Below are 26,397 nucleotides of genomic sequence, written 5' to 3'. Positions count from 1 at the left end.
TACAAAGTGCAATCTAGGCATCAGAATTTTAAAAAGCTGATCAAAGGATACAGAATGAGTAATATATAAGTATGATCATTCTCTAAACACTTCAACTCCACATCAGAATAAGGAGGACAGGCCATGTAGTAATAGAAAATACTAAAACAAGACTTTGGAATATGAACAGACCTAACTGCAGCCCTCTTTTGAAAGCAGAATAGGAATTCTTAATAATGACAAAGGCTGTTGTTCAGGTGCCAACTTGTGTCCAACTCTTTGCGACGCCATGGACTGCAGCAGGCCAGGCCTCCCTCTCCCTCACCATCTCCTGGAGTTTGCCCAAGTTCATGTCCACTGAATCGGTGACAACGGGAAAGACTATAAACAAGGCTTAAGACTATAAAACAACTACAGACCTCTTATGGGGAAGTAGACTGAAGAACAACAACAAATCCTCTTTTTTTCAGTGGACAACTGTCATTTATTAAAATCTTTATCCTACTGATAGGTTCAAATAATGGACAAGAGCACATCACAGATAGGCATGTTTAAAGTAACAACAGCTCAGTGGATAACCAACAAGGTCCTACTGTGTAGCCCAGGGAACTGCACTCAATGTTATATCTCATCCTCTGTCATCCTCTTCTCCTTCTGCCTTCAATCTTTCCCAGCATCAGGGTCTTTTCTAATGAGTCAGCTCTTTGCATCAGGTGGCCAAAGTATTGGAGCTTTAGCTTGAGCATCAGTCCTTCCAATGAATATTCAGGATTGAATTCCTTTAGGATTGACCAGTTCAATCTCCTTGAAGTCCAAGGGACTCTCAAGAGTTTTCTCCAACACCACAGTTCAAAAGTATCAATTCTTCAATGCTCAGCCTTCTTTATGTCCATGTCTCACATCCATACATGACCATAGCTTTGACTAGACAGACCTTTGTTGTCAAAGAAAGGTCTCTGCTTTTTAATATGCTGTCTAGGTCTGTCATAGCTTTTCCTCCAAGGAGCAAGTATCTTTTAATTTCATGAATGCATCACCATCTGCAGTGATTTTGAAGCTCAAAAAAATAAAGTCTCTCACTGTTTCGTTCCCCCATCTTTTTTTTTTGCCATGAAGTGATGGGACTGGATGCCATGATCTTCGCTTTCTCAATGTTGAGTTTTAAGCCAGTTTTTCACTCTCCTCTTTCACCTTCACCAAGGGCTCTTTAGTTCTTCTTTGCTTCCTGACATAAGAGTGGTGTTATCTGCATACCTGAGGTTATTGATACTTCTCCTGGCAATCTTGATTCCAGCTCTGCTTTATCCAGCCTAGCATTTAGCATGATGTACTCTGCATATAAGTTAAATAAGCAGGGTGACAATATACAGCCTTGATGTACTCCCTTCCCAGTTTGGAACCAGTCCGTTGTTCCATGTCCAGTTCTAACTATTGCTTCTTGACCTGCATGAAGGTTTTTCAGGAGGCAGGTAAGGTGCTCTGGTATTCCCATCTCTTCATAGTTGGTTGTGATCCACACAGTCGAAAGCTTTAGTGTAGTCAATGAAGCAGATGTTTTTCTGGAATTTTCTTGCTTTTACGATGATCCAATGGATGTTGGCAATTTGATCTCTGGTTCCTCTGCTTTTCCTAAATCCAGCTTGAACATCTGGAAGTTTTCAGTCACATACTATTGAAGCCTAGCTTGGAGAATTTTGAGCATTACTTTGCTAGTGTGTGAAATTAGCGCGATTGTGCGGTAGTCTGAACATTCTTTGGCATTGCCTTTCTTTGAGATTGGAATGAAAACTGACCTTTTCCAGTCCTGTGGCCACTGCAGTTTTTCAAATTTGCTGGCACACAGTCCCCAATTTGGGGCTACCAAAGTCCCCAATTTGGCACATAGCTTCTAATAACAAGTATCTAAACCTGATAATTTTATTATTAAAGTGAGCTTCCTTCATTAACAAAGCTGCCAATCAAGCCATTAAGAGCATAGAAACCAATAAAAATGCAAAAAGACAGAAACTAGTCTGATGCTACTAAAGGTTTCTAGGACTTTATTCAGGAACCTTCTATACTCATCGGAGAAGTAAATATTTGAGAATCAAAGAAGCTGAGCTGATCTGAGAGCCAAAAGGCCTACAGGGACAGGAGTATTGCGTCTACTCATTCGGGAATTTTTTTTGACTGCACCTCACAGGATTTTAGCTCCCCAATCAGGGATGGTACCCAGGCTCTTAGCAATGAAAGCACAGGGTCCTAACCACTGGACTTCCAGGGAATTCCCTGGAAATGCAAATTCCTACTAAGAGCACTCTCTAGGGTTGGGGGCTATTACCTTAATGAAATCTCATCCAGAATCCTGCAATAGCTGCAGGAAAATGAGAAGTCCTTTCTTCAGGAATGGACTGAACTTTGCTCTTAGACGTTCAATTTCCCTTAACTATAAAGTAACCTATCAAAACACAAGAGAGTGTAGCTTCTACAACAAGACTAATACCTGGGTGTGTTTGGTTTAGGGTAATTTCATTGTTGAAGAAGGCAATGGCACCCCACTCCAGGACTCGTGCCTGGAAAATCCCACGGACGGAGGAGTCTGGAAGGCTGCAGTCGATGGGGTCTCGAAGAGTCCGACAGGACTGAGCGACTTCACTTGCATGCGTTGGAGAAGGAAATGGCAACCTACTCCAGTGTTCTTGCCTGGAGAATCCCAAGGACGGAGGAGCCTGGTGGGCTGCCGTCTATGGGGTCACACAGAGTCATTGTAGAAACTGGACAAGCATTATTGAGTCTAACTTTCTGTACTTGATTTTTAAAAAAAAATCTGAATGGTATTTTCTTAAGTCAACACATGTTCAAAAGGCCTACACAAAGCATGGCAATGACTGTCATTAACAGCCTCCTCCTAACAAAATGCACACCTACTGAAATCGGTATGATCAGGATACCTCATCAACTTGAAGTCTGTTACTTGAAAAAAAAAAAAGTCAAAGAAAACTTAAGGTGTGAGAAGATACATTTTCAAAACAGTTCAGTTACAGAAGGGTCTCAGATTCAGTCTCAGTTCAATCTCAGATTAAGTTCTGAGATATAGGATGCCACAGTTCAGTGGGCTATTGAGCAACATAATGACATCCTAACAGTTAATGCTGGCATCACAGTACTTCAGAATTCGGGGCCAAAGAAGTCTTCAGAGATGATTTTAATAAACTCTCTTATTTTTACCTTAAATAATGTGAGAGCTGGAACTTCACTGAGGGAAGATACTCTTAATGATACTGACAGTTGAAATTTAAGTGATACTTTAGAAATTTTACATTTAGTTCCTATCAAAAATACTTTGGAATTTAATATCTATTGAAATAAAAAATACTTAGTCATCTATGAGAACTAAATTGAATATTATAGTTCATTTTGAGTGTTCCCCACAAGTATCTACTGACTCTTTTTTTTTTTTGGACACACACACACACACACACACACACACTGTTATTTATAAGCCACCTGGTGTGTGTGTGCTCAGTTGTGTCCAACTCTTTGCAACCCCATGGCCTGTGGCCCGCCAGGTTCTTCTGTTCATGGGACTTTCCTGGCAAGAATTCTGGACTCGGTTGCCTTTTCCTACTCCAGGGGGATCTTCCCAATCCAGGGATTGAACTTGCATCTCCTGCATCAACAGGTAGATTCTTTTCCACTGAGCCACCTGGGAATCCCTTATAAGCCATCTAGTCTATGGTCTTTTCATTATAGCAGCAGAATGGAGTAAGACACAGAGTAGGCTACATGCTTAGCTTGCAGGCCATATGAAAACAAGTGGTGAGCTAGATTCGGTCCACAGGCTAGTTTACTGACCACGGCCCTAACAGCAAACTAGGGCTTTAATCCAGAGAACTTGAACCAAAACAGGAGAATATTTCATTGAATGGAGTATTATTAGTCAGTTGTCAAAAGTATCGTTTTCTCCAAAGAAGATCTACAAATGGCCAACGAGCACATGAAAAGATGCTTAACATCATCAATCATGAGGGAAACGGAATTAAAACTACAGCAAGACAGATACCATTCCACATCCACTTAGGGTGACTATAGTGATGATAAAAAGTGAAAAAGAACAAGTGTTAGGGAGGATGTGGAGAAATGAGGACTCTGGTACATTACTGGTGGGGATGTAAAATGGTTCAGCCATTATGGAAAATACTTTGGCAATTCCTCAATAATTAAACATAGAAATACCATCAATTCAGTTCAGTTCAGTCGCTCATCTGTGTCCGACTCTGTGCCCCCATGGACTGCAACACACCAGGCTTCCCTGTCTATCACCAACTCCCAGAGTTTACTCAAACTCATGTTCATCGAGTCTGTGATGCCATCCAACCATCTCATTCCTCTGTTGTCCCCTTCTCCTCCTGCCTTCAATCTTTCCCAGCATCAGGGTCTTTACCAATGAGTCAGTTCTTCGCGTCAGGTGGCCAAAGTACTGGAGTTTCAGTTTCAGCATCAGTCCTTCCAATGTATATTCAGGACTGATTTCCTTTAGGATGGACTGGTTGGATCTCCTTGCAGTCCAAGGGACTCTCAACAGTCTTCTCCAACACCACAGTTCAAAAGCATCAATTTTTTGGCGCTCAGCTTTCTTTATGGTCCAATTCTCACATCCATACATGACTACTGGAAAAATCATAGCTTTGACTAGACAGAGACAGGTCTCTGCTTTTTAATATGCTCTCTGGGTTGGTCATAGCTTTTCTTACGAGGAGCAAGCGTCTTTTAATTTTATGGCTGCAGTCACCATCTGCAGTGATTTTGGAGCCCAAGAAAATAAAGTCTGTCACCGCTTCCATTGTTTCCCCATCTATTTGCCAAGAAGTGATGGGACCAGATGCCATGATCTTCATTTTTTGAATGTTGAGTTTTAAGCCAGCTCTTTTACTCTCCTCTTTCACTTTCATCAAGAGGCTCTTTGATTCTTCTTCGTTTTCTGCCATAAGGGTGCTGTCATCTGCGTATCTGAGGTCACTGATATTTCTCCCGCAATCTTGATTCCATATGATCATAGAAATACCATACGATCCAGCAATTTCACTCCTAGGTATATCCCCAAAAGGATTGAAAGAAGATGCTAAAATATATGTACGATGTTTATAGCAGCACTATTCACAATAAGCAAAAAGTAGAAAAAGCCCAAATGCCCATCAGGAGATGAATGGATAAAAAACTGTCATATATATACATATAATATATTAATAATACTGTTTAGCCATAAGAAGGAATGAAGTTCTGATACACGTTACCTTGTAGATTAACCTTGAAAACATCATGCTAAGTAAAAGAAACTATTAGGTTGGTGCAAAAATAATTGTCGTTTTGCATGGCTGAACTTTGCCTTTTGATATTGGGATACATTCTTAAATAAATGTGGTTATATTACACATCATTTTAATGCACATTTCTCGCTTTATGTTTTTTTGCTAATGACATTACTTGCTGTTTATTTTATATTCATTTTAGATTAGAGAAATGATATTAGACAAAAAGCAAATTTGAGCAATTTTTTTGTTTGAATCCAAAATGGGTAGTAAAGCAGCAGAGACAACCTGCAATCTCAACAATGCATTTGGCTCAGGAATTGCTAACCACATACAGTGCAGTGGTGGTTCGAGAAATTCTGCAGAGGAGATGAGTGCCTCGAAGTTGAGGAGCATAGTGGACAAGCCATTGGAAGTTGACAACGACCAACTGAGAGCCTTCATCAAAGCGGATGCTCTTCCAATTACATGAGAAGTTGCCAAAGAAATCAATGTTGACCCATTCTACAGTCATCTGGCACTTGAAGCAAATTGGAAAGGTGAAAAAGTTCACTAAGTAGGTGCCTCATAAGCTAACCAAAAATTATTGTCATTTTGAAGTGTCGTCCTTTATTCTACTCAACAACAGTGAACCATGTTTCAATTGGATTATGACGTGTGATGCAAAGTGGATTTTATACGACAATTAGCAATGATCTGCTCAATGTATGGACCAAGAAGAAGCTCCAAAGCACTTCCCAAAGCCAAGCTTGCACCAAAAAAAGGGTCATAGTCACTGTTTGGTGGTCTGCTGCTGCTCTGCTCCACTACAGCTTCCTGAATCCCAGTGAAATCATTACATTTGAGAAGTATGCTCAGCAAATCAATGAGATGCACTGAAAACTGTAACGCCTGCAGCTGGCATTGGTCAACAGAAAGGGCCCAATTATTCTCCACGACAATGCCCAACCACACGTTGCACAACCAACACTTCCAAAGTTAAATTAATGGGGCTACAAAGTTTTGCCTCATCCACCATATACACCTGACCTCTTGCCAGCCAACTACCACTTCAAGCATCTCAACAACATTTCCAGGGATAACGCTTCCACAATCATCAGGAGGTAGAAAATATTTTCCAACAGTTTGTCGAATCTTGAAGCATGGATTTTTACACTCTAGGAATAAACAATTTTATTCTTCATTGGCCAAAATGTGTTGATTATCATGGCTCCTGTTTTGATTACCAAAGATGTGTCTGAGCCTAGTTATAATGATTTAAAATTCATAGTCCAAAACCGCAATAACTTTTGTACCAACCTAACAGACACAAAAGGTCACATATCCTATGATTTCATTTATACAAAATATCTAGAATAGGTAAATCCATAGAGACAGAACACAGACTGTTGGTGTTTGCCAAGGGCTTCGGAGAGGAGGGAACGGAGGGCGACTGCTTAACGCATGGGATTTTCTTTTGGAGTGATGCAAAGTCTTGGATCCAGACAGACAGTGCACCGACACTGTGAATGTCCCAAATGACACAGAACTTTTCACTTTAAAGTGGTTATTTTATGTTATGTGAATTTTCCCTAAAAATGTATACTTTCCTATCAGTTTGAAATGATGGGACAAAAAGGAGAGGAAAGCAGGAAATGGCTATAAAAAATAACTCAGAACCAAACATATCTCAGTTTTCACTGTCAGAGCACAATAACGAGAGGCAGAATGTTTACCTTTAGTAAGACACGTGCAGTTCTTAGTTCCCGCAGAATAGAACTGCAGAGGACACTACTTTCGTATCCCTAGAGTCCCTAGCACTGTACTGACCCTAGGGAAGTTATTAAAAAGCACTCATTAAAAGCAACCTATGGGGTGACTGACGCCTCAGATGTTCAAAACTTATCTTTCGGTGGCTAATTAAAAGACTTCATAGGAACAGAAAGTAAGATAGGTTTTCCAGGTGCTAGCGAGTGAGAAGAAAAACAAGAGTTGTTTAATAAGCAGAGTTTCGGTTTTACAAAATGAAAAGCGTTCTGGAGATGGATGGTGGAGATGACGCAGAACAGTATGAATGGACTGAACACCACTGAACTATACACTTAAAAAATAGTTAAGATGTTGAACTTTGTTTTGTGTATTTTACCAGAATTTTTTTAAAGATCATTTTTTCCCAGGATCTTTTAAGCATACGAATAAGATCTAATGGTGCATAAACACTGAGTGCCACAGGCAATCCTGCAGGGGCTGGAGATGAACACAACAAAATTCTTGTCCTCATGGAACTTACCTTCAGGGAGAGAAAAATAATATAAAATGTCAAGTAGTGATGAACACTATAGAAGAAAAACGAAGATAAATAAAGAATAGGGACTGAGGGAGGGCAGGATATGGGAAGCAGGGTACCTATTACAGACAGGATAGTCAAGAAGGTTCCTATGATGAGCTGGCATTTGAGTAGAGACCTGAATGTAATGAAAAAGCCATGTGAATACCTGGGTAAAGAAAAATTTCGCGCAGAGAGAAGACCAAATGGGAAGGCAGGACCACGCTTGGTGTGTTCAGAGAATAGTGAAGAAGACTGCTGTGGCTGGAACAGATGAGGGAGATAGAAGGTGGTAGGAGATAAAGTCAGAGCAGTTGCCAAAATCATAGTAAGAATTTTTAGATTTTCCTCTAAATGTGATAGAAAACCACTGGAAAAAATTAAGCAGGGAAAGAATTTTAAGAGGATCACTCTGATTGCTGTGTGGAGAAAAAAAACACTGTAGGAGCACATAGTGGAAGAAGAAAGATTAGGCAAGAGATGCAGGGGCTTGGACCACGGTGACAGCATGTAACGGTGCTAAGTGGTCAGATTCTGGATCTACACTGAGATAGAGCGGATAGAATTTGCTGATGCACGGGATGTGAGCAAAGAGTCAAGGAAGACTTCAAGACTTTTGGTTGACTAGAGGTAGCTAGAAGTACTATTTCTTGAACTAAGTAAAAGTGGGGAAAGGAGTTACAATGTATTTGGGACACTACTGGCCATACAAGTGAAGAGGTGGCATGGGAAAAAAAGGTATGCACATCTGGAGTTCAGAGAAGACTGAGACTTAAGATATAAACCTAGGAGTCAGCACTATGAAGACAATAAAAGCAATGAGACTTGTTGATATAACCTAGGAATTGACTAGAGAGAGAAGAAAAGAGGTCCAAGAATTGAGCTCTGGGAGTCATCAATATTTAGAAGTGAGGGCAGACAAAGAAGATTTAGTAAAATAAACCTCAGAGTGGCCAGTGAAGCTGAAGAAAATCCAGGCAAGGGTGATATTCTAGAAGCCAACTGAAGGTTGAGGTTGTCGGTTCAATGCTGCCGAGGTGCAGGGGACTGAGAACAGACCACTGGATTTGCCAACATGGCAATAATAGAAAACTTTGATAAGAGCAGTTTCAGCTGAGCAGGAATGAAAACCCGATTAGAATATCTGGTTGAGATAAGGATATGCTTCCAAGGAGATTTTCTGTAGGGGGAAGAGGGAAAAATGTAGTGGCTGGATGAAAATATGAATGAAGGGAAAGTGACAGGAATTACTTTTAACACAGGACCTATGTGATGGTATGGTTGTATGCTAATGGGAATTATCTAATATAAAAGGTAAAACGTGATTACCGAAGAGTAAGGGGAGGATAACTGTTCAGGGCTAAGTCTGTGAGTACACAAAAGGGGATTCTGTACACAAATGGAAGGACTGGCCTTTTCCCATTATGAAAGGAAGAAAGGCAACGCGTAGAGTCACACAAGTGGTAGACTGATAGATTTGTTGGTGGAGAGATAAGAAAGTTCTCCTCTAGCTGCTTCTATTTTCTCAGTAAAATAAGAAACAAGGTCAAAGCTGAGAATGAAAAGAGAGGAGTTGTGTTGGAAGTTGGAGCAGAGATGATATGATAGAGTGGCTTTGGAAAATGAGGAGTGTAGTGAGTAGGGCTGCCAGGAACATTAAGAGCTCTCATGAATTTAAAATGAGACCATTCATTTTGAAAAATATTTGACAGTAATAAACATCAAAATAATAAGTCTTATGAAAATAACAATTTTGCTAAAATTCTGTTGCTGCCATGTATTTTCTATATATCAGGCACCATACTAAGCCAGTTATATGTTTTATATAAACATATGTCTTCTTATTATCCTCATTTTACAGATGAAACTGAGGCTCAGTAAACAAAATCTGGATTTTAATTTAGTTTTTTCTCATACCAGAAGCTTTCTTCCTGTTGACTGTATTGTACAGCCTCTGCTGCTGCTGCTGCTAAGTCACTTCAGTCGTGTCCGACTCTGTGTGACCCCATAGACGGCAGCCCACCAGGCTCTCCCGTCCCTGGGATTCTCCAGGCAAGAACACTGGAGTGGGGTGCCATTTCCTTCTCCAATGCATGAAAGTGAAAAGTGAAAGCGAAGTCGCTCAGTCATGTCTGACTCTTCGCGACCCCATGGACTGCAGCCTACCAGGCTCCTCTGTCCATGGGATTTTCCAGGCAAGAGTACTGGAGTGGGATGCCATAGCCTTCTCCGTGTACAGCCTCTAACAGTATGTAAATCTTACATTGAATGTGGTTAAAATCTTTTAATGCCATAGGACCTTATATGTACCAATGTTCTTATAGCCCAATTGTTTGTTAGACTAAGTTCTATCAAGGAAGAATAATTTGCAACTATTTCTCCTTACATTTGCATTACAAAAGCTAATTCCTGGGAACTTCCCTGGTGGTCCAGTGGCTAAGACTCCATGTTACCAATGCAGGGGGCCTGGGTTTTACCCCTGGTCAGGGAACTAGGTCCCACGTGCTGCAACTAAAGATCTCACGTGACACAACGAAGACTGAGGGTCCTGCAGGTGGCAACTAAGACCAAACAGCCAATAAACACATTTTAAAAATAAATACTTTTTTAAAAAGTCAACATTTTAGCATGGATGTTCTAGTTTAAGCATAAGTCATTTACTCCCTGCCCCTAATAACATGAAGGTGTGATTAGATGTTATAATAATGTCAACATTTCACAACTCCTCTGTTTCATGCAGGAAGCCAAGGTCAATTAAGACTCACCTATCAACACCACTGACCAAAGAATTGGGCTTTACTGGGGAATGGAGGCAGGGTTGGGGTGAAGTGGGGGTGGTGAGGGATGGGGATGTAAGAGTTTAAAAAAATAATATGCTAACTATCTTATCAGTTACAGTTACAACCATAGTATGGAGGGAAAGAGAGGAAATTATTATTTTAACAGCAGGCACCAGAGTCCCTCTTGGGGAGGTAACTGTTGAAGAATATATCTTGACAATATATCCGATTTTCGCTGGGCAAGATGAGGTCTCAAGGCCTCATTAGGAAACAGACACCTAACCTTCTCTGCCTATGACACAGAATTAAGGGCCTACTGACCTCACACACTAATAAGTAACGCTCAAAATTCTCCAAGCCAGGCTTCAGCAATACGTGAACCGTGAACTTCCAGATGTTCAAGCTGGTTTTAGAAAAGGCAGAGGAACCAGAGATCAAATTGCCAACATCCGCTGGATCATGGAAAAAGCAAGAGAGTTCCAGAAAAACATCTATTTCTGCTTTATTGCCTATGTCAAAGCCTTTGACTGTGTGGATCACAATCAACTGTGGAAAATTCTGAAAGAGATGGGAATACCAGACCACCTGACCTGCCTCTTGAGAAATCTGTATGCAGGTCAGGAAGCAACAGTTAGAACTGGACATGGAACAACAGACTGGTTCCAAATAGGAAAAGGAGTGTGTCAGGGCTGTATATTGTCACCCTGCTTATTTCACTTCTATGCAGAGTACATCATGAGAAACGCTGGACTGGAAGAAACACAAGCTGGAATCAAGACTGCCGGGAGAAATATCAATAACCTCAGATATGCAGATGACACCACCCTTATGGCAAAAAAGTGAAGAGGAGCTAAAAAGCCTCTTGTTGAAAGTGAAAGAGGAGAGTGAAAAAGTTGGCTTAAAGCTCAACATTCAGAAAACGAAGATCATGGCATCCAGTCCCATCACTTCATGGAAATAGATGGGGAAACAGTGGAAACAGTGTCAGACTTTATTTTTGGGGGCTCCAAAATCACTGCAGATGGTGATTGCAGCCATGAAATTAAAAGACACTTACTCCTTGGAAGAAAAGTTATGACCAACCTAGATAGTATAGTCAAAAGCAGAGACATTACTTTGCCGACTAAGGTCCGTCTAGTCAAGGCTATGGTTTTTCCTGTGGATGTGAGAGTTGGACTGTGAAGAAGGCTGAGCGCCAAAGAATTGATGCTTTTGAACTGTCGTGCTGGAGAAGACTCTTGAGAGTCCCTTGGACTGCAAGGAGATCCAACCAGTCCATTCTGAAGGAGATCAACCCTGGGATTTCTTTGGAAGGAATGATGCTAAAGCTGAAGCTCCAGTACTTTGGCCACCTCATGCGAAGAGTTGACTCATTGGAAAAGACTCTGATGCTGGGAGGGATTGGGGTCAGGAGGAGAAGGGGATGACAAAGGATGAGATGGCTGGATGGCATCACGGACTCGATGGACATGAGTCTGAGTGAACTCTGGGAGTTGGTGGTGGACAGGGAGGCCTGGCGTGCTGCGATTCATGGGGTCGCAAAGAGTCGGACACGACTGAACGACTGAACTGAACTGAAGGTTAGTTTGAGTCAATCATATCTAAATCTCAAAAGTCACATTAATATTTGGCATATAAAATTTTTTTTCAAAATACTTTTAAAATTGGTCACTTCTATCATTTTGAGGCTTTTATATTCATACTATAAAGTATAAAGAAACTCTTTATAGAATTTAAACTATATTAACTTTTTTCAATTTTAAAAAACCAGAAAAATACAAAAAGATAGATTTTACCATAATCCCACCATTATATATACTCATACACAAATTAAGAAGTAAAAATTACCTTTCTATACCTCCAATTTTACTTCCTCAGAGGTAACCACTGTTACAGTATCAGTTTTATTCATTTTCAGACTTTTTAATATAATTTTACAGTATATATATTTCTTTGTCCCTTTCTAGAAAGCAGGTTGTACTAGACATGTTGTAGTGTAACTTGCTTCATTCACTTAACGTACTGTGAACACTATCTTTCCAAGTAAAAACATATCAACCTACTTTATTTTGTTAAATGATTACACAGCATTTCATTACATGAATTTATCACAGTTTGTCGAGTTCTCCACTGTCAGGCATTTATGCTTTTTTCCAAATGTTTGTTAATATAAATAACAGACTTATACTGAACTTTGTAAGAAAGATTCCTAGGAGTAGAATCTCTAAGTCAAAGCATATGAGCATTTTAGTTATTTACAGACCATGCCAAACTGCCCTCCAAAAGGCTCTACAAATTTACATTCCAATTATCAAACAGTGTATCCTACATCTTTGTCAAACCCGGATATTATCAACAGTTCAAGTTTTGTTAATCAGATTGAAAAAAAAAATGTTTTTGGTTGATTTAGTACTTGCATTTCTCTCATTACTGATTTTGCTGAATTGGTTCAACATCCTTCTATACACTTACTGGTCATTTGTATGTCTTCAACTGAATTACACATTAATATAACTTTATTTCTTTTTATCGGATTGCATTCTTCTATTTGTAGAAGCTTTTATGTATTATGAATACAATGTTTTATATTTTGTGTTGTAAATATTTTCTCAAAGTCCATGAAACACAGACTTCTGGTTGTCTCCTAATATTTATTCTTCATTTAAAAAGGCAAATGGCCCCCAGCTAAAGATCATATTTCCAAGCTCCCTTGCAGCCTGTTCAACCAGGTAATCAAGTTCTAGTCAAACTGATGTGGCATAGCCATGATTATGCTCATAAAAGAGAGGGATGTTTAAAGCAATCCGCTGGCTGATGAGGGCAAAGTGATGAGCCATCTTTAACCATGTAACTCCCGAGGGCCAGCAGAGAAGTGAAGCTGCCACATCTCTTCTGGACAGCTTACTCTCAGACTGTAACACGAGGAAGAAAATCAACTTCTAAATTGTTTAAGACATTGGTATTTTGCTTTTTACAGTAGCCTAATTCATATGTGGACTAATACGGAATTTGGAATCTATAAGTGAGGTGCTGCTTGTAATTCAAATAAAAATATGTGATTCTAGCTCAGCAGTCAGACAGCAGGTGGTTGAGACACAGTGGGCTAGAATGTTGGTGATCTCTGTAATCCATGTCAAAACATTTGGTAAAATCATCGCCTGTGACACCCTGGAAAGCAGACCACATGCCAATGGGCATGTAAGCAGAAGGGGAAAGGCTGAAAAAATTCACAATGCGTTGGCTGTTCTAGCTAGAGGTAGCTGGCATGCAAGTAGAGACGCAAGAAAATATTCCTCTGCCTGTGGTTGTTCACCAACTGACTAGTGTTCAGCAACTTGAGGTGTGCTTTAATATCCCAACTTGAAACAGTAGTAGGAGGTACCTCTAAGCTTTTCTCAAGTACTTCTGACTATGACGAAAATCAGATTAAGAGTCTTATCTTTACAATCAAACCCATCTTTTCAGATATCTCAATATAAAGTGCCATTAGGCTGAGGGAAGAGAATGGGCAAAGTGCAAACAGTAAATCAAATACCAGACTTTCAGGCTTAAAAACCACCTAGATGAGATGTCTAACACACATTTGGAACGACCAAAGAGAAACAAAAGTCTTCCAAGTTCTTTTGAAAGAATTAAAAGGCCAGAGAAATAAAAAGCCTGGCCTGTTAAAATGTGTGATTGTTCAGCCTCTGAAGTAATCCTCAGACCCTTTAGGTCCACTCTAGCACAAGCAGGCAACAAAAACTGGATTGCTTCAAAGACATGCATATTCCCCAGCACCACTTCAACATAATGATTTGTGTGTATCAATAATGTGTTCCTTTTGATTGCTGAAAAGTATTCTATAGCATGCATATACTATAATTTGTCTATCCGGTCACTTTTTAACGGACATTTGTAGTAGTTTCTAGGGCTCTCTATGTATGTGTGCTTAGTTGCTCAGTCCTGTCTGACTCTGCAACTCTATGGACTGTAGTCCGCCAGGCTCCTCTGTCCATGGAATTCTCCAGGCAAGAATAGTGCAGTGGGTTGCCATTTCCTTCTCCCCAACCCAGGGATTAAACCCAGGTCTCCTGCACTGCAGGCGAATTCTTTACCATCTGAGCCACCAGGGAAGTCCAAGGCTGTTTAACTATTACAAATAAGCCATCGTGTATATTTGTATAATAGTCTTTCTCCACCCATCATGGCTGGGTTGGGTGGCAGAAATACGTTTAACTTAATTTTTAAGAAATTGCCAAGCTATTTCTAAAAGTGGTACACTATTTTAAATTCCCAGCTCCAGATGCCTCATCAATACCTGGTATGGTCATGTTTTTTAAAAAATATTAGCCGTTCTAACTGGTGTGCTGTGGTATCTCACTGTAGTTTTTTTTTTTTTTTTTCTTTTTGTAATATTCATTTGACTGCGCCAGGTATTAGTTGCGGCAAAATGGATCTTCAGTTTTCACTGCGGCATGCTGGATCTTTAGGGGTGGCATTCAAACTCTTAGTTGTGGTATATGAGATCTAGTTCCTTGACCAGGGATCAAACCTGGGCCCCCTGCAGTAGGAGCTTGGAGTCTTAGTCATTAGACTACCAAGGAAGTCTCTCTCATTGTTTTAATCTGACTTCTCTGATGATTAAACATCTATTCATGTGCTTACTGGTCATTTATATATCTTCTTTTGAAAAACATCTCCTCCTGTTGTCGCCTCACCTTAAGAGTTCTTTTCACATTCAAGATACTATCTTTGTTTTGATATATGTGTTGTCAATATTTTCTGCTAGTCTTTGGCCTGCCTTTTCATTTTCTGAAAGATATCTTTCAAACAGCAAAAGTTTTAAATCAGTTTTTTCTTTATTGATCATATATTTTGTGTCCTAAGAAATTTTTGCCCAAAGGAGCAAAGCTTGTCTTTCTTTTTTCCTAAGAAGTTTTATAGCTGTTGGTTTTAAATTTAGGTCTGTAAAGCATGTTTCCTTTTTTGTTCTTTTTTTTTTTTAGTTAATTTTTGTGTGAGGTGTGAGGTATGCATCAATGTTAATTTTGTTGGAAACACTTTCCTTTCTCCATTGCATTGCCTTAGCACCTTTGTTGAAAGTCAATTGACCACATAGGTGTGGATCTATTTCTGGACTTTCTATTTTGTTTCATTCGATTGCCTCCCTTCTCACCAATACCAAACTATTTTGATTATTCTAGCTTTATGGTAAGTCCTCAGTTCAGTTCAGTTCAATCACTTAGCTGTGTCCGACCCTTTGCGACCCCATGGACTGCAACACATCAGGTTTCCCTGTCCATTACCAATTCCCAGAGCTTGCCCAAACTCATGTCCATCGAGTCAGAGATGTCATCCAACCATCTCATCCTCTACTGTCCCCTTCTCCTCCTGCCTTCAATCTTTCCCAGCATCAGGGTCTTTTCTAATGAGTCAGTTCTTTGCATCAGGTGGCCAAAGGATTGGAGTTTCAGCTTCAACATCAGTCCTACCAATGAACACCCAGGACTGATCTCCTTTAGGATGGACTGGTTGGATCTCCTTGCAGTCCAAGGGACTCTCAAGAGTGTTCTCCAACACCACAGTTCAAAAGCATCAATTCTTTGGCACTCAGCTTTATAGTCCAACTCTCACATCCATACCTGACTACTGGAAAAACCATAGCTTTGACTAGATGGACCTTTGTCGGCAAAGTAATGTCTCTGCTTTTTAACATGCTGTCTAGATTGGCCATAGCTTTTCTTCCAAGGAGTAAGCGTCTTTTAATTTCATGGCTGCAGTCAAAATCTGCAGTGATTCTGGAGTCCAAAAGAATAAAGTCTCTCACTGTTTCCCCATCTACTTGCCATGAAGTGATGGGACCAGATGGCATGATCTTAGTTTTCTGAATGTTGAGTTTTAAGCCAATGTTTTCACTCTCCTCTTTCACTTTCATCAAGAGGCTCTTTAGTTCTTCTTCACTTTCTGCCATAAGTGTGGTGTCATTTGCGTATCTGAAGTTATTGTTATTTCTTCCGGCAATCTTGATTCCCGCTTGTGCTTCATCCAGCCAGGCATTTCGCATGACATACTCTGCATATAAGTTAAATAATCAGGGTGACAATATACAGCCTAGATGTACTATTTGGAACCCGTCTGTTCTGTGTCCCGGTTGCTTCTTGACCTGCATACAGATTTCTCATGAGGCAGGTAAAGTGGGCTGGTATTCCCATCTCTTTTAAGAATTTTCCAGTTTGATGTGATCCACACAGTCAAAGGCTTTGGAGTAGTCAATAAAGCAGAAGTAGATGTTTTTCTGGAACTCTCATGCTTTTCTGATCATCTTGATGATTCAGGATGGTAAGTCTGGTAAAGCCTCCTCCAACTTTCTATTTTTAAAACTTGCTTCGGTTAATCTGTGTCCTTAGAATTTTCTTTTAAATTTTAGAATCAGCTTGTCATTAAAGAAAAAATGTCTACTAGAATTCTGATTAGGATTGCATTGAGTTTATAGATCAGTTTGGGGAGAACTGTCACTTTAACAATACTGGGTATTCTTAAATTCATAAACATGGCACATCTTTCTATTTAATTTCTTTTATTAATTTTTATTAATTCCTTTCAGCAAAATTTGTAGCTTTCAGTGTCGAGGTCTTAGACATCTTTTGTTCAGTTTACACCTAGGCATCTTTTGATTTTGGTCCTACTGTAACAATTTGATTTTTTTTAAATTTCATTTTCCAATTGTGTGCTAATTTATAAAGAGGGAATTGTATCTGCATATTAACTATATGTCCTGCTAAGCAAGACATAACCTTGCTAATTCATTTATCTGTTCTAGTAGTTTTGCTACATTCCCCAGATTTTTAACATAAGTAACCATATCATCTTCAAATACGGTTCCACTTCTCCCTTTCCCATCTTTACATCTTTTACTTCTTTTTATTGCCTATTGCAATGGCTAGGTCTACGGGTACAATACTGAACACAAGTGGTAAAAGTGGGCATCCTTGCCTTGTTCCCAATCTCAGAGGTAAACAGCTCAGTCTTTCACTATTGATCATGATCCTTTCTATACATATCTTATAGATGTTTCTCTATCAGTTTGAAAAAGCTTCCGCTATCCCTATGTTGTTGAGAGATTTACTAAAGTGTGCTGAAGTCTGTCAAGTGCTTTCCTTGCATCTACTGAAACTTTCATAGTTTTTCTCCTTTATTCTATTAATATGATGAATAACACTGTTTAACATCTGAAATACGATCAAGTCTTGCATTCTTGAGACAAATTCTATTTGGTTTGTCCATCATTATTTTTACACATTGTTGGAGTCAATTTACTAATTTTGTTAATTATTTTTGCACATATACTCATGCGGATTATTAGTCTGTAATTTCTTCTTGTGAGGAAAATATTTGGTAACCAACTTCTTTAAAAGATGTAGGGCTATTCATTGGGTCTTCTTGTGTGAATTCTGGCAAGTTGTATTTTTTAAGAAACGTGTCTATTCCATTTATGTAGCTGTGTTCATTGACATTAAGACTGTCTGTGGTATTCTCTTATTATCCTTATACCATTCATAGATTGTGAGGTATTAGTCTCTTTCTCATTCTTAATAGTTATGATTTGTGTTGTCTGTAATCTCAGGGGATCAGTCTAACTAGGAGTTTGTCAAAATTGTCAATCTTTTCAAAGACCTAGTTTTACATTTGTTAGTCTTCTCAATTGTCTCTCTTCTATATCACTGACTTCTACTTTTATTTATTTACTTTTGGCTGTGTTGTGTGGCTTGTGGGATCTTAGTTCTAGGGATCCTGGACTAGGGATCGAACCCACACCCCTGGAGGTAGAAAGTCCAAAGTTCTGAGTACTAACCACTGGACCACCAGGGAATTCCTTCTGCTTTTATTTTTAACATTTACTTTGGGTTTATTTTCCTCTTCTTTTTCTAGTTTCATATGGTAAAACCTCAGGTCATTGATTTTAGGTCTTACTTATTTTCTATTAGCCTTTAAAGCTGTATGTTTCATTCTAACACTGCTTTAGCTGCATCTCACAAACTCGGATATTGTATTTTGATTGTCACTCAGTTAAAAATATTTTCTAATTTTTCTTGTGATTTTGTCTTTGACTCATAAATTATTTAGAAGTATGCTATTTTATTTCCAGATATTTGATCTTTTCCTAATTTGTTATTGATTTCTAATTTAATCTGTTGTATTCAGAAAATACACTTTGTATGACTTCAATTCTTTTAAATGTATTGAGACTTGTCTCATGGCCCAGTGAGTGACCTATCTGGTAAATGTACTATATGCACTTGAGGACAATGTGTATATTCTGCAAGCACTGGATGCTCAATGTTCCAAACATGCCAATTAAGGTGGTTACGTTGTTCATATCTTCTGTCTTTAACTGATATTTTGTCTGGTTATTCTATCAACTGCTCATATACAAGTATTAAAATATCCTAGTACATTGAGGAATTGTCTCTCTCTTTAAATTTTGTTATTTTGTTTCATGTATTTTGAAGCTCTATTATTACACAAAACACATTTATAATTGATGTGTTGTTGTTTTTCAGTCACTTAGTCTAGTCCAACTCTTTGTGATCCCATGGACTGCAGCATACCAGGCTTCTCTGTCCTTCACTATCTCCCAGAGTCTGCTCAAACTGATGCCCATTGAGTCGATGATGCCATCCAACCATCTCATCTTCTGTCATCCCCTTGTCCTCATGCCCTTAATCTTTTCCAGCAGCAGGGTCTTTTCCACTGAGTTGGCTCTTTGCATCAAAGTGTAGGAGTAAGGAGCATCAGTCCTTCCAGTGAATATTCAGGGTTCATTTCCTTTAGGATCAACTGGTTTGATCTCCTTGCAGTCCAAGGGACTCTCAAGAGTCTTCTTCAGCACCACAGTTTGAAAACATCAATTCTTCAGCAGTCAGCCTTCTTTATAGTCCAACGCGCACATCTGTATATGACTACTGGAAAAACTATAGCTTTGACAATACGGACATTTGTCGGCAAAGTGACGCCTCTGCTTTTTAATATACTGTCTAGTTTGTCATAGCTTTTCTTTCAAGGAGCAAGCGTCTTTTAATTTCATGGCTGCAGTCACTGTCCACAGTGATTTTGAAGCCCAAGAAAAGTCTGTCACTGTCCCCATTTTTTCCCCATCTATTTGACATGAGGTGATGGGACCAGATGCCATGATCTTAGTTGTTCGAATGTTGAGTTTTAAGCCAGCTTTTTCACTCTCCTCTTTAACTTTCATCAAGAGGCTCTTTATTTCCTCTTCACTTTCTGCTATTAGGTATCATGTACATATCTAAGGTTACTGATATTTCTCCCAGCAATCTTAATTACAGCTTGGGATGTATCCAGGCTGGCATTTCATATGATGTACTCTGCATGTAAGTTAAAAACCCAGGGTGACAATATACAGCCTTAATTTACTTCTTTCCCAATTTGGAACCAATCCATTGTTCCAAGTCTAGTTCTAACTACTGCTTCTTGACCTGCATACAGGTTTCTCAGGAGGCAGGTAAGGTGGTCTGATATTCCCATCTCTTTAAGTATTTTCCACAGCTGGTTGTGATCCACACAGTCGAAGGCTTTAGCATAGTCAATGAAGCAGAAGATGTTTTTCTCGAATTCCCTTGTTTTTTCTACGATCCAGCGGATGTTGGCAATTTGATCTCTGGTTCCTCTGCCTTTTCTAAATCCAGCTTGAACATCTGGAAGTTCTTGGTTCATGTACTATTGAAGCCTTGGCTTGAAGGATTCGGAGCATTACCTTGCTAGCATGTGAAATGAGCGCCAAGAATGTGGCAGTTTGAACATTCTTTGTCATACCTCCCTGATAAACTGTTCATCATTATGAAGTGGCCCTCTTTTTAACACTCTCGGTCTCAAGGTCTGTTTTATCGGATATTTAAGAATAATCATACCAGCCACCTCATATTTTCTCTTTGCATGTTCTTTTTCTATCCACTTACTTTCAATACATGTCTCCTGTAGTCAGCTTACAGTAGTTTCCCCTTTACTCTAGCAATCTGTGCCTTTGACATTTTAAGACCATTTACATATATAATAGTTGTTATTGGTTGAATTTAGGTCAACCATTTTATTACTTGTTTTCTCTTTTCCTTATTTTTCATTTCTTTCTTCCTCCTTTCCTGCCTTTTTTTTTTTGGATTGTTTTATTATGTTGGTGATTATCCTGGAAACTACAATATGTCTCCTTGTTTTCTTCTTCCTGAAGAACACCCTGCAGAACTTTCTTTACTGTTTATCTGCTGTGGTGCATGCTCTCAATTTTGTGTTTATCTGAAAATGTCTTCATTTTTGCCATCATCATTGAAGAATGTTTTTCCTGGGTAGAGATTTCCAGGACTCCAGATTTCTTTTAGTATATTGAAAATATGATTCTACTCCTTTCTGGCTTCCATTGCTGTTGTTCAGAAATAAGCGGTTAGTCTAACTCAGGGCTTGGCAAATTACAACCTCTAGGTCAAACTGGGCCCAGCACCTGTTTTTTGTAAACAAAGTTTTACTGAAATATAGCCACAACCATTCACTTATGTATTATCTGTGACTGCTTTAGTGCTACAACAGCAGAACTGAATAGTCACACAGAGATCATACTGTACTGGCATAAATACAGAAAAACAGACCAATGGACTGGAATAGAGACCTGAAATAAATCCTCACACATATGGTCAATCACCTTGAACAAGGATGCCAAAAACTCAATGGGGAAAGGTCTCTGCAACAAATGTGCGGGGAAAACTGGATGTCCATATGCAAGAGAACCAAGGTGGAACCTTATCTTACATCATCTACAAATATTAACTCATAATGGATTAAAGACCGAAATATAAGACCTGAAACTATAAAACATCTGAAAGAAAACACAGTGGAAAAACTGTATGATACTGGGCTTGGCAATGGTTTCTTGGATACAACACCAAAAGCACAGGCAACAAAAGCAAAAACAGACGCATGGGACAATGTCAAACTTAAAAACTTTTGTGCATCAAAGGACACAGTCAACAGAAGGACTGTGAGCAGAATATTAGCTAAATTAATGTGACCTTGAACAAGTCCCTTATCCTCTCCAAGCTTAAGTTTCCTGATCTTTAAGTAGACGACAATACCACTTTCATCAAGTTTGTAGTATGGCATAAAAATGAGTATGCAGTGAACATTCACTACTATCCTTTTCTAAACTGCCTTTAAAGTCTACGCCATCTTCAGTGGCAAGAAATCATCATCTCTGATTACAGATTGGATCATATACTCAACTAAAAGCAACCGTATAAGTTAAGTTTACCAAATAAAATGAGTGGTCCAGTTTTTGGTCAGTAGGAAAAGAGCAAATAAGCCAAGATGGTGGTGGTCAGGCTCTCTCTCCTCATGCTCTCTCTCTCTCTCACCCCACGTTTTGTGAATAATGATTATGTAACAACTGAGATCATTTATAGGGCTTCTCTTGTGGCTCAGCTGGTAAAGAATCTGCCTGCAATGTGAGAGACCTGGGTTCTATCCCTGGGTTGGGAAGATCTCCTGGAGAAGGGAAAGGCTACCCACTCCAGTATTCTGGCCTGGAGAGTTCCGTGGACTGTACAGTCCGTGGGGTCGCAAAGAGCTGGATGACACTGAGCACGTGTGTCGTGAGGCGCTTGCCTGGCCATGGGCTCCTTTTGTTCTGTAAGCATATGCAAGCTCCCCCTGGGAAGCCCTTGAGGGAGGTTATGTTACGTCTGCTGCACCAGCCAGGAGAGAAGAAATGGCTGCAATTCCTACAGCTCCTTCAGTTTTCTTCCACCCTCTTAGCTCACACCTTGCCTACCCTGCATTCAGCAAACAGCGCATACAGTATGAACAGGGAGACATGGTCTACATGGAACTTTGCAGAAAGAACCTTGTGAGTCTAAACAATACCTCGATCATATTACTATTAGCTTACTTTTGGGGAAAATTCTCCAGAAATTCCCAAGATTCTTCCGATTTTTATAGGTTAAAATGACTGTTTGACCTGATTGCTAAATTCATTGAATTACACACCTCTGACATGCATATAATTGAATAATATTCACATTGTCTACTGAAGACTTTGATGACTTGGTTTTGGATCATACCATATAAGAAACATGTTTTATTAGATGTCACTATTTTCTTAAAAACGATTCTGTCCATACCTCTAGAAAGAGTAACACCAACTGTACTAAAACAATCACCAACTCTGGGCTCCTACAAACCACAAGAAAAATCCCACTGATAGAGAATCATACTTTATAATATGCTCAGGGTAATATCTTTAATGTCCATCTAATTTTTTCTTGCCACAATTTAAGAACATGCCCTTTTGTACTATACTTTGCTAATAAAAGAATAAGTACTTCTGTAATTACAAAGTCTTTGGCATCTGAAACAGTTATTAAATTGTCTTTCATCCTTGCATTCTCCTAGTTAAGTAATCCGAATTCTTTTGCTTTTACTTACTATGTTCTCTTTTCAAAAGCTCATATTTTTACATGTAATACTGAAATATAATTTGTACTTAACTTTACAGGGATAATTAAGAAAAAACAGTTAAAATTACAGTTATATTAAACAGCAATGTGTTAAGTAAAATTATGAATAATAAATGAAGACCATTCAGAAATTAATTCCACACTATGATTCTACTGTGAGCATTCCAGGGCACAACAATCCTTACCAGGGGACTTTCCTTGCTGTGAGTTGCTTCTTCGCTCTCTATATCTGGCTGGAGTGGATAAATTCATGTCTTTACTAGGCTTGCTAGCAGGCCCCATTTCTGAAATAAGGAATCCCATTTGTTCTGAAGGCAAGATATTCTCAGGTGGACTGGTCTGGCATTTTATACTGGCATCCACCTAAAATATTAAACCCACTCATTATTCCAAATTTCCCCCAAATAGCTACTGAAAGTTAAGATATTTTATCAGAGGAGTCCTATTATAGAAAAATGATCCAACAAACATGATCTTTTTAATCCTTATGAATGATACTATCCAATTTTGCTAAGCTAATCTGAATCTTTGGTAGTAAGATGTATATTTCCCCATACAGAAACCACTGAAATGTCTATGGAGCTAAAATATTTACTTATGACCAGAGGAAGATTCACCATGAAGCCTCATTTTTTTAATAAAATTCACACATACAATTTATAACTAGTTAATACCACTATCTTTTCCCATTCTAACATCTCTTCCATCAATTTCCCTTCTTGATGATACTGGAATGGCCGTAGGTATGATCCTGTTGGATGATGTCAGAGGGGCTGTGAATACTTTATTCTACTAATTTTGTGTTTTTTTTGTCTTAGTAAAGCTCTCAAAATTGTATAAGCTTCAGCCCATATAAAATCTAGATCTGCCTTGCTTATGATACATATATTTCTTTCTTGGAGTTCCTATGTTTTCTTCAGAATAACCCAATCCCTTTGTCAAGTTGATCAATTTCTGAAATATTCTATTTATTAATGAATTTATTTTAAAATAAAACTATATAATGAAGTAGAATATAATACAGCTTTCAAAAGCTGTGATATCCAAATTTTTTTAAAGAAACTGTGTGAATGCAATTTTAAAATATGAAATCTAATATTTTGGATGTGACTATGAAGGAATAAAGACACATTTCATGGTCTTTTCACAGGCATATTTGAAACACAAAGGGCCTATCTTTGGTATACTGAATGTATATTATTATTTTAATACATAGTACTCTGGGTCTCAATGTTTGGGCTCAAAAAGGACAATGAGTTGATAGAAACCTTAAGACATTTGACTCTTAAGTTAGCCAGAAAAGAAGCATTAAAAAAAACTGCCCGGGGGACTTCACTCACTGTCCAGAGGTTAAGATTCCATGCTCGCACTCCTGAGGGCCCAGGTTCAGTCCCTGGTTAGGGAACTAAAATCCCATGAGCCATATGGTGTGACCAAAATACACACACAACTGCCAAAAAATTATCTTGTGAACCTCTAAAAATGAAGACATTTTCAACTCCATTAAAGAAAAAAATCCAAAATGAAAGACGAAAAAAAAAAAACTTAATCACCAAAGTGATTTTAATTTGGATATACTTTTATTTTTTAGAATGTGAGTTTATTCATTTTCTGGTCATAAGCTAGCAGTGATCAAGGATTAGTCTCCACCTTCAGAATATATCTCTCAAACCAGAGTCAGAATTCTGCTTAAGGAATGAGAATATTAGCAAGGAAATTCACACACAGTATGCTCTCAAGTCAAATTAAAATTCAATAATGTTGTAAGGAAGTATGAAAAAACTTCCAACCATCTCCTTACCTCCATGCTACAAATGGCCAGGGAAGTCCTGATGTTATCTATGAGATAAACCATCTGAGAAGCGGAATTTAATCAGGCAGGCACACCTAGTCCATTCAAACTAAATTTGGAAGTGAAACTCAAAGGATGTTTTTAACATGAAAATATTGATAAGTCTTATACCACAGTGCTCATTCAAACCATAACCTAGTGAGAGCATGCCTGACAGTTACGGTTACTTCTTTCTGAAATGCTTTGTGCAGAACCGCTGGGACATGATCCTTCTGGAAAGCATAATGAACTCGTATTGAACCCAAATAGAACCAGGACAAAGTCCCCACTACAACAGTCCTTAGCAAGAAGCACTAGGTACCTCTGAACATTATTAGGAATTTTTCTTTGCCTCTTACCTGGTGTGTGCTGAATGGTAGCCCTTCCTGAACAAATACTACTGAAGATGGAGATGGATTATGACTTAACTGTTCCTTCAGTTTGATGTGGGCTTGCTGGTTGATTGCAGACTCTTGCATTGTAGTGTTTTCAACAGGCTGAGCTGGGTGGATGGTATAGATGTACTCAGGTGACTGTGGTAGAGAGCTGGTAATTGCCTGTTCTGTTCCGACCACAAAAGACGTAATATCTGAGCCTACAGGGGTAAGTGGCTCCAGCTGGCTAGCCTGACTTATGGAAGATGGATTGCTGTTGTTTGAATTAGCTAGGATATGTTGGCCTCTATTAGACTGGGATATTGAGCACTGATTCTCAACTGGCTCCACCTTTACCATCTCCAATTTAGGGGAGGAATGCAACTCATCTACTATCTGAAAAACAGCCTCTAGGTTTACTTCTGTCTTTTTATTTTCATCAGTAGCACTGCAAGGCCAATTAGAAGGCAGAAATTCAACCGGATAGGAAGACTGCATTGGAGGATTCTGGGAAAAGAGAAAATAGGATTCTTTGGATAGAAAATCAAATATGAGATTAAAGAAGAAAGCAAAAACATTTACGCTGATGAATGCTAAACATAAATTTAACTTGAAGTTCACTAAGAAAACGTGAATGCCAGTCAAGTTTTCGGCAGTGGTTCCTTTAACTCTATTGTTAGCATTAGCACACGAACTATTATATGTCAACCACTATGCTAAGTTTTAATATTGGAATGGACCAATAATTCTCAGGGTTAAAGTACACAAAATCAAAAAAAAGCTACAGTATCCAAATACTTATTTGCTGATAAAATGTCTGTGTATCAAAGTCTTTCGGAAAGGCTGACAGACAAAAACATACACTGTTTTAGGAACGTAGTAAGGAAATAAACACAGGCTGCTCTCAAGTCCACCAATGCTTCAATAGATTCAGGGGGAGATACTGATATTCCGTTCCAAATAATCTGGGGGGAAAATGGATGGAATATCGAATGTCCCTTGTTGAGATTATTTTAATACTAAAACAACTGATTAAAATAGCTGTCACTTTTAGACTGATATCTTCAAGATGTATTCTCTTATACACAGTACTATGCACAATTACATCTGATGAAAAACAACCTCAAGCTATGAACACAGAATTCTGAAGTAATGATTAAACAAAACATGTAATGAGTTGTTGCCACATGCAGAGCTTTGCAGAGAGTAGGTATTCAATAATTGTTTGTTGACTATATCAGGTTATAAACATAAGATACGGAAGAGTTACAATTGAATAAAATAGGCAGTGAGTCAATGTCTCCAAACACACTACAAAGACTGTATCAATAATTCGAAGG

At 38.8% G+C, this 26,397-nt stretch overlaps 1 protein-coding gene across 1 annotated transcript in view; it reads right to left on the bottom strand.

The window, feature by feature from the left end:
* Positions 1–26,397, bottom strand: part of HSF5 (heat shock transcription factor 5) — a 49,466-nt gene that overhangs the window by 4,874 nt on the left and 18,195 nt on the right. Inside the window, exons 5-6 of the mRNA XM_040244223.1 lie at positions 25,043–25,564; positions 23,038–23,215 (exon numbers count right to left, since the gene is read on the bottom strand). Of these exons, the coding sequence (XP_040100157.1) occupies positions 23,038–23,215; positions 25,043–25,564 (700 nt within the window). The remainder of the gene's footprint in view (positions 1–23,037; positions 23,216–25,042; positions 25,565–26,397) is intronic.

This window comes from Oryx dammah, unplaced genomic scaffold (genome assembly GCF_014754425.2).
Source record: "Oryx dammah isolate SB20612 unplaced genomic scaffold, SCBI_Odam_1.1 HiC_scaffold_8, whole genome shotgun sequence".
In the NCBI taxonomy this organism is placed as follows: domain Eukaryota; kingdom Metazoa; phylum Chordata; class Mammalia; order Artiodactyla; family Bovidae; genus Oryx; species Oryx dammah.
The sequence above is the reverse complement of the archived record's forward strand: the minus strand, read 5'-3'. Positions and strand labels throughout refer to the sequence as shown.